General features: G+C 41.0%; 1 protein-coding gene across 1 annotated transcript; it reads right to left on the reverse strand.

Moving 5' to 3' along the window:
- Window positions 1–639: 639 nt before the first annotated feature.
- Window positions 640–7,860, reverse strand: pycard (PYD and CARD domain containing). Its single transcript, XM_040117429.1, has 6 exons — window positions 7,806–7,860; window positions 7,392–7,724; window positions 5,461–5,474; window positions 3,188–3,443; window positions 1,994–2,038; window positions 640–1,335 (listed from the first exon to the last, which is right to left on the reverse strand). Exons 1-6 carry the CDS (start codon window positions 7,858–7,860, stop codon window positions 1,076–1,078), a joined length of 963 nt encoding a protein of 320 aa, XP_039973363.1. The 3' UTR covers window positions 640–1,075.
- Between the last annotated feature and the right edge of the window lie 1,887 nt (window positions 7,861–9,747).

The following is a 9,747-nucleotide window of genomic DNA, read 5'->3' on the forward strand; positions in this document are numbered from 1 at the left end:
AAACACAGTTTCAGGTTTCTGAGTCCACACACTCACACACTTTATAATAGATTGTGAGCCCCTGGATAAGATGACTTATAAGCCATTTAAAAAGAAATCATAGTTTTGATGAAAATTATGTTATTCATAAATAGACAAAGTGCTAATATACAATATATGTGATGTGTGTCCTCCTTGGGCCACGTTATTACACATTTGAGAACAGATTATGAACCAGTGGATCACATGACATGGAAGCTATTGAAATGTAGGGTACATCACTTATAGTGTATATTAGTGCTTTGTTTCTTTATTGATAACATTTTCATAGGATTTTTTTTTTTTTTCCCCCAATAGCTTCCATGTCATGGGACCCACTGGTTAAGCTCACTCCTTTCTAACTACACACACACAACACACACACACACACACACACACAGATCCTTTATGAGTGGAAAACTGAAGACAGAACACCTCGGTAACAGTCAGTCCGACAAGAGGAAAGGTACATCAAGCGTTCTCGCTCTTCCATCTCGCAACCACTCCTAAATTCGTAACGTTTCCAAAACCTCTTGTGGAAGACACACGTGATTTCTAAACTCTATTACATCATCCCCCCTTGCTTCATTCACGCTCACTCGAAATGCAAGAGCCACAAACAGAAATCATAGGATTTTATTATAAATTTTAAATTGAAATCATTTGGAATGACAACAGCAAATTCTCACTGGACGGAATTAAAGCGATTAAAAAAAAGAAGCTTTTGTCAAATTTGGCATAAATGACAGTTTGAAATCTGCCCTACATGTAAACATTAAGGATAATAATTCTGTTAATTCTTTTCTAAAATGATCTTAAAAACTACAACACTCCCGTTTAGTTTTTGGTTAGATGGTGAGATCCTTAATTAATTTCTTACATGATAGTCTGATAAAACACTTTCTGTATCATTTAAATGACGTAAAAAAAAATAAATCATGATGCATGTTTTGTTTAAGAATTAAGCAATTAATGGAGCCTCACTGGTCGTGACGCGGAATGCACTGAACGCCATACAAATTCATCTTTGGTCTTGAAATGGATTTCCTCGTCACATTTACTTGTTTCCCTGGAGGTCAGCAATGAGATATGGATCGTTTTTCTTGAGGATATCGTAGAAGATGTCTTTGCAGGATTCACCGGCTTTAAGGGCGGCGTAGATCGCCCTTATCTTTTCCTGGCACGTAGACAGAGCTCTGATTGTATCATAACTTTCTTGCTGGATGACATTAGAGTCTAAGAGCTCATCCAAAATGGGTGCAACGTTGCTCACTCTGTTGATCAGCTGAAGTCTGTGTTTGTCCACAAAGTGCTTGTCTGAGGAAAGAGGAGCAGAAAAAAAACAAAACATATGACCGACTGGATTTGAAAAGGAAGCTGTAGCAAAATTCGCAATGAGGACTCGACTGCAAGACCACAAGCCGAGTAGAAGGCATTTAGTGAGAAGACTTCTTACTACCTATGTATCCACTTTCTTTCCTTTGTATTTTCACCAGCTGCAACAGATGAGGGTCTCGCAACTTTAAAACCAACTTAGGGGGAAGTTAAAATCGTTTAATAATGGGTTGGTGTTAGACTAGTGTTCATGCATACTTCTGTTTTCCCATATACACTGAACAAATTGCTTTATTTCATTGTCTCGGGACAATATAGACGGGTGGAGAATAAAGTTGTATTCTATTCTATTCTTCTCTTCTGCTTTAGATAAATAATCTTTTGTAGATATAAACCTGTCTGACTGAACTTGTCTAAATGTCTATCATGCCAGATGACCTTCTCCGGTCAAATCGCAAGGCGCGTTTTTTTTTTTTTTTCTTTGTTTTTTTTCCCCCCCTTTCTTCCATGTTAGCATTTACGTTGTAATGCTAGAAATACCGCATGATAGCTCCAAGAATACAGTCCGAGAGGCATAAAACCTAATGTGGGATTATGCGACTGCATTTTTTTGTTACAAAGAAAACAGAAAACAACTCACTGTCACTGGAACCAGGTTTTGAGGATTGTCCACCTGTCTTTTTAGCTGCAAAAAAAAAAAAGGAAGACAGTTAGATTCTGAATATATATGTATGTATACATATATATATATATAAATACTGGAATTAAAGTATGAAATAAAGGGTCAGTCTGGAACACATTAACTCTGGAATAACATTTCAACACAGTGAAGTGCGTTGAAATGTGAGTGGGAAGCACCCAGGGACAAGGGAATGTAAAAATCAGTGACCCACAGTTACGGGATTATGGGCAGATTATGGGCCCGCGATCGCCTCTCTAATCTGTAGCTGTTCGGGATTGGGGGGGGTATTATTCATTCTTTACGGTTTATGTACCACATGGTGGTTAAATTGAAGTATAAAGTTGAAAGTGCTGATGTTCAGATTAAAGGAACAGGCACACATTTTTTTGTTTTTTTTTGTTTCCAAGTCTGTCTTGAATCAACAGTCAGGCGCCCATATGCACATTGAAACAGCTTTCGCTTGGTGTCACGTGACTCTGTGTCGCCCAAATCAACGGAGCTAAAAATGTATTATGATTATTATCATAATTCTACGTATGGTAACACTACACAATACAGCCCGCGATTCACAGCGCGATTTTTCCCGACCAAATAACGTATAATTCGTCTGAATTCACCGTGCAATGTCGTCGTATTGACTCCGACTTGTTCTCACGTTGGCAGCCGGACTTGGACTTGTGTTCACAATAAAAAAATAAAGTAAGATTAAAAAAAAAAAAAAAAAATCTCGATTTACGGTTATTCCGAATCATACCGTACAATGTGATAAATCCGTACAATATGCTTTTATTAAATTTATTCGACCTTTCCTCTGAAAATTCCCAACTGTCAGTCCCCCTTGTTCCGCTGTGCCTACATTTGAGTAACGGAGGGAACCGGTGAAGTGGTTTCCATGAACCGATTCCTCGGCCTGCGCTCGAAAGTGAAAGTAAAAACGAATCGGGCGCGTTCGAACGCTTTTCACTTAAAATTCCGTTTTCACTACTAGATTACTTTACCAGAAAAAGTAACTTTTTTTTTCTTAATCACCGTTTTCGATTGAACTTCGTCCACCCTCGCTAATTTTAGTATTTTAGGCAGACCTCGGGGCTGTCCTTCAGCACTCCAACTACCCCCCCCCCCGTCGATCGCCGCCACCGTTGAGACGCTCACCGAGTTCCTCCGCCTCCTCGTGGCAGTCGATCGCCCGAAGTATCTCCGCGGCGACCCGGAGAGCGCCGGCCTCGGTGAAAGTGGAGACCAGGACGTCGGTGACATCCAAGAAGTTTTTCCCCTCCACCCTGGCGCGCCTGACCCGGGGCTCCTCCCGGCGGTCGACGAGCCGGTGGCGGAACTTCTCGAAGTTCTGCGCCGACAGGTCCTCCAGCGCGTTCGCCAAAGCCGTCTTTATGGTGTTGGTGGCCATCTCTCACCGAAAGATCCGCGGACCGTCCTGGTGTTCGGTTCTCTCCAGCTGCGCCGCCCGGATGTTCGACTCGCCGATGACAGAGTCTACTGGAGGAAAAAAAAAAAAAAAAAAAAAAAAAGTGTCCTTTCCTTTCTTCAAATGGTGCTTTCAGGTGATGTCGGAAATGTTAACACCAGCTCAGCAATCAACCGATTTGTGTGTGTGTGTGTGTGTGTGTGTGCCCAGGGGCCCAGCGTCTCCTAGTCCGTCCGTTCCCCGCAGAGAACAGCTACAAATCGGCTCCACCTTTAACACCTTTACACGTTAATGCGTGAGTGATGTGCTAATCTAATGATATAACATATAATAGTCAGCATAATATCCGGTAAATAGATACAGGTAGACCTGGTAACATTAGAGCACGGGGAAGTATAAATAAAAAATATATAGTAGGGAGAATATATGTATACAGTATTTTCATTTATTTGGATTTTTTTTTTAAATAAAGAAAAATATGTCATTTATATAGTTATTTATAATTTTAGCCGATATGGTAATACCCCAGGAAAGATAACGGTCCATAATGACGAAGACGAAGTTTTAGAAATTTTTTGCAAATTTATTAAAAGAAAAACTGAAATATCACATTGACAAAAGTATTCAGACTCTTTGCTATGACACTTGGAATTTAGCTCCGGTGCCTCCCATCTCTCCTGATCATCTTCGAGATGTTTTGTAGACCTGGATTGGAGACTTCCTGTGGTAAATTCAATTGATTGGACCTGATTTGGAAAGCCACACACACACACCCACACACACACACACACCTGTCTACATAAGGTCTCACAGCTGACAATGCATATCAGAGCAAAAACCAAGAAGCCATGAGGCCGAGACAGGATTTTGTCGAGGCACGGATCTGGGGAAGGCTATAAAAAAAAATTCTGCTGCACTGAAGTTTCCCCAGAGCACAGTGGCCTCTAATGATTCTTCAATGGAAGAAGTTCGGAAAACATATCATGTCCTAAGGAGAGGACGGTAGCCCATAAAAGACACTCTCTCATTCAGTCACTCTTACATTTACTGCAGTGTGTAATTATGCACTGCAAAAAAATGATACATATAAAAGAAACATGTAAAGATTTTATATAAGACTGAGCAAAGAAAAAATATAACAGTGAGTTGTCTGGGCCTTGGCACCAGAGGGATACTTATTATAGAGAAAATACAGGAAAATACACTTTATGTGTTGTTTTTTAAAAAGGTGTTTTACGTAATTCCTCATTTAAACCATGGGGAAACATGGTGCTTAATGCATAAATGATTCTTTTTCTGTATACTGTGTACAGCCTGCCTTTTGGTCACATGGACCCACATGGATAAAGACCTCGTAGTTTGAAGTGCTGCAATAATAAAACTTTCTGGAGCTGGCAAATGTCAGCGTGTGGACAACCTCTCCTTTTTCTTCGCCGGTTTTTGTCCCACACCTTTACCCTACTCATACCCTACCCCCTGCCATAAACAAGGAAAACTATTATAAAGGGGCCGTTATTGAATGTAAATCCATAAAACCTGACCTTAAATAGTATCAACAAAAGAGTCTGACTTCGTGAAAATCTTAGGGATTAACACTTTAATGTGACAAAATGAACAGCTGTGTGACATGGGTGCTGACCCAGGAAGTCAGTGGGATGTCGTTTGTGGGTAGTGGATATCTCACTTTAGAGGGAAGCCTCTGATATAAACTATATGTCACTTTTTTTTTTTGATTTCTTGTTTGTTTCTTCAGCCGGCTTGCAGGCAGTGAAATATCTCCTGGGAAGGTGTACAAATCCGTCAATGTGTGTCTTCTCCCACCATGATGGCTCCGGCCGAGGGTCCTGCAGCTGTGAAACATTTAAAAAAAAAAAAAAAATGTAATTTGTATTGCAGCTCTGCTCTTTGTGCGCTTCGTCATATGTTGGCAAGTTCAGTGCATGTAGATAAAGGAAAAAAAAAAAATCTTGGCAGGTCAACTCACTGATGTCTAATGTCCTGCAGTCGTTTCTCTGACTGTAGAAACACAAACAGAAACATGTATGTTAAATAGTGCGGGTCAGATGTCCTGCATATAGTTTATTCTGTACTTAACATTGGTATAAATGTAAGCTGATTTTTTTTTTAAAGGGAGGGGGGGGCAAAAAAAGACACGTCAGTACAGATATGTCAAAGATATGTTTGAGGTAAATTAGAAACACCAGCACAAACCACTGTAGTTTCCTTTTTTACATGTAAAATGTCCCACTCACCACATATCTCAGTCAAAAGTCTGTACCAGCCCTAATTTAAAGGATCATTTTGAAGGAATGGTTTGACGTTTTTGGAAAAATACGCTTGTCCGCGTTCCTGCCGAGAGGTGAAGAGGTCGATGCCGATCTCTACCCAGCAGCTGGGTGAGTTAGCTTAGCATAATGATTGGAAACATGGGGGGGGGGGGCAGCTAGCTTGGCTTTGGTTAATATGTTTTGAAGTCACACGAGACCGAAACCTCGCGGGAGCAACTCCCCTGAAGTTTCAGGGCTGCAGTGGTAGAAAGTAGTGATGGGAGTTCCGGCTGTTTTTAGTGAGCCACGTCATTTGGCTCCGCTCGGCGATACCAGACGGTTCTTTCTGGCTCCCGAACGGCTCTTCATTTACGTACCACCTCTGGCTTTTATAATTCAGCTACATTTAGCAATCCAATGTATCCAAATGCAAACATACTAAACCTTACAATTAACAGAATAACACTTTGTTGCATTATGTTTGGTAGAAAAAGCAGTACACTGTTACACGTGTATTGAACGTTTTATTTTTTTTATTGAACGTTTTTGCTACGACGCTGCGGCGATGTCCATACAAGCGTAAAATAAAGTAGCGAAATAAATAATAAACTCTCCGAAAAAACACAAAAACCATTCTAAACAAATCACACTTAAAAAAAAAAAAAAAAGGAACTCGTTTCACATAGTCGCGACGAATCATACACTAACAGCAGCGCAACACCTAACAGGACTGCAGGGGAGCGTGTGGCAGCCTAAAAACCAAAAAAAAAAAAAAACGGCTTTGTTTAAAAGAGGTAAAACTGTCCCACCGCTCTCTTCACATCTGCTCTGATTATTATGGGATATTATTTCTGGGGAAACTGAGCGCTCGACTCACGTCCCGACTCGACTTTCGTCCCACCGTCGTCTGGAGTTTAGGGGAAATGGTGTTTTGTTTTTTGTTTTTTTAAAGGCCCACTTAAAAGGAAAAAAACAAAAACATACATCACGAATAAACAAAAATCTTGGATCGTTTTTTCCAAAGAAAAAAAGGAAAGAAAGACAAACAAACAAACTATCGTTGTCATCTAAACACACTGTTGAGAAGGGCTCAGCAGTTTCTGGGGTAATTACAAATGTCTCTGGGATTTTAAATGAGGTTTTCGTACTTCTGGTACAGAACCTGGAGGAGTTTCACTCTTGGGCTCTCTACAAAATCTTCTCCTCTGATTCTCCACAAGAAAGTGAAGAATTTCTCAAAATGGAAACTGTTCCTTTAAACGGTGCCCAGCCTGCGTTGCTGTCTTATACTTCCGTTCAAACATGCACGTTGTTACACGATTTTCTTTTCTTTCTTTCTTTTTTAAACTCTCAAATATCAACGTGGTTTCCTAAAATCCAGCCTCAGTCAGGCGCCGCCCACAGACGCCCATGTGATGGCGGGAAAATTGGCCGGTTTAAAAATGAAAGTAAAATGGAGGCACTCTGTGCCACGTCTTCTTCCGTTTTGTTTAAAAAAAAAAAAAAAAAATGTCAAGCCAACAAAGTAAAGATCAGTTCGCGTTTTTGGTTGCAGCCGATTGAACCTAGATACTGTGTGTGACATGTGCGCGGGCGACTGTTCTCCCCCGAGGGCGATGCTATACCAGTGTGCCGGTTAAGCGCAGCGCACGGTGAAGACGCTCACCGAGTTCCTCCGCCTCCTCGTGGCAGTCGATCGCCCGAAGTATCTCCGCGGCGACCCGCAGAGCGCCGGCCTCGGTGAAAGTGGAGACCAGGACGTCGGTGACATCCAAGAAGTTTTTCCCCTCCACCCTGGCGCGCCTGACCCGGGGCTCCTCCCGGCGGTCGACGAGCCGGTGGCGGAACTTCTCGAAGTTCTGCGCCGACAGGTCCTCCAGCGCGTTCGCCAAAGCCGTCCTTATGGGTCCCGCGGGGGCGCATTTCTCCGCCCGCCCGACCGCGGAGGGGGTCTGAAGCTTGGGCGTCGGTGCAGCGCGGGGGGGCGGACAGCTGCTTTCTCACCCTGGCCTCGCGGCGGTTTGGTGTCAGATCCAGGGAGGGTGAGGCGTTCAACGCCGCTGGAAAATGCGAGCCGCACCCGCGCGCAGGTATCCAGATGTGAACGTGACATCTGACTGGACAGTCCTCGTCATGTCACTGGCATTAAAAAAAGAAATCACTGACAATAGGAAGTAAATTCACCAGGGCACAACATTTATCAGAATTAAAAACAATATGACAGTGTTTAAAGTGTTTAAAGACCCCCCCCCCCCCCCCCAAAATACCCAATAATACCCTAAATTAGTCCAATTTGAATGAATTCTGAGCATACTTTGACTAATAGTCGATCATCAACTGATAACGCTAATAATCAGTTTTAATTTGGTTAAATAGCAAAATATTGTGGTGATTTTGTTTTTTGTTTTTTTCTTAGAGCTGAAACTCTTTGACCTCGACTATATTAACTGAAAAGAAACCACGTTTTGATAATCGAATAATTGTTTCAGGTCAAGGTTGTGAAGCAAAAATCGTAATAATAATTAAAAAAAAAAAAAAAAAAAGTCAAACACTCTGATTCCAGGCTCTCAAGTAGGAGGATTTGCAGCTTTTCTTTGTCATAATGTTGTTGTAAAATGAGGAATTTTGCGGGTTTTGGACTTTTGGTCACCCAAACAAAACATCTGAAGACGCGATTTTTCGCCTCTGTACAGTTGTGATGTAAATTTATTTATATTTTTATTTTTTTGGCCTTATTAATGGTTAATAAGTCATTTACTAATGCTTTACAGACCATTTATAAGCCCTTCATAGGAACGATTAACAGAAAATGTGATCAAATTGTGGGAAATCCTTCTTCACCTTGACACGTTGTCTCTCTGGCTCTTTAATTCGTTAGGGAGACCAACCCGAGGGACCGTTTGGACCGATCCTCTGGAAAAGGGCTGCGGGACCAAAATCCATTTATAAACTGCTCGTTTACATTTACAACTGCAGACTTATGGTGGTATAACCCTTGATTAACTTATAGGTAGAGTTTAACTAGCTATGGGTACGAGCGCAAAACTTAAAATAGTACAAATGTAAAGAGAGCGACACAGTAAAACGTGCAAATGTTGGCGGTAAGCGCTCTTTTACTTACATTTTTAACTTGAGAAGTTCCCATTCTGTTGTTCGAATAAAGACCCTCTTGCATCAGTGTGCCCTGTTTAGATCAAGCTTTTCTGCAGCAAGGGTTAGTCAAAAGTTAGTCGATTAACTTTCGCTCATGGGTCACTTTGTGAATGGGTTTGGTTCCAGATGTCCCGCAGCTCTTTTTTGACAAAAGCCAAGCGGTCTAACAGTGCGTTGGAAAAGGCGTCCGGAATAAATGAAACGGCTAACTAAAGAAAGACAAGCACAGTGTCACGCTGAAGGAGGATCATCCGCAACCTGGCAACCCAAAAGTTGTTCTGATTAATGGCTCACAACCGAATTACAAAACATTAGTAAATGATGCATTAACCATTAATAACTATTATAATCTATTCATAAATGATGCCTTATGAGAAAGTGGCACCAAAATCCTTTCAAACACATCTCATCTAATTCAATGCATTTGTGTCTAACATAAACATACTGTAGCTTTAATACGCCGCCTAACACCTGATGCATGAGCAACACCTTAGGCAAGAAAAGTAATATAACAAAAACTGAAAGTCACATTGAGTACCAAAAACATCCCATTTTAATGTTTTCATAATTAAATGCAGGATTCAGATGGAGCACTGAACACATTTTTTTTTTTTTTAAAACACAGAATGAAACAACTTGTACAGTACGACTCTTCACACAAATCTATGTTTATATACAGTTTATTTACACAAAACAATCATCATACTGGCTAAAACCTTCACAGTGAGTGCATGACAGTGATCTCGGTTCATGTTATTCCGACTAGCAACAGAGGTAGACATGAGTTTTGTATGAACAAAAAAAGTATGTGTATGTTATATATATATATATATATATATATATAACATACACAGAACTCTACATATGGG

The sequence above is a fragment of the Xiphias gladius genome, chromosome 22 (assembly GCF_016859285.1).
Source record: "Xiphias gladius isolate SHS-SW01 ecotype Sanya breed wild chromosome 22, ASM1685928v1, whole genome shotgun sequence".
In the NCBI taxonomy this organism is placed as follows: Eukaryota; Metazoa; Chordata; class Actinopteri; order Istiophoriformes; family Xiphiidae; genus Xiphias; species Xiphias gladius.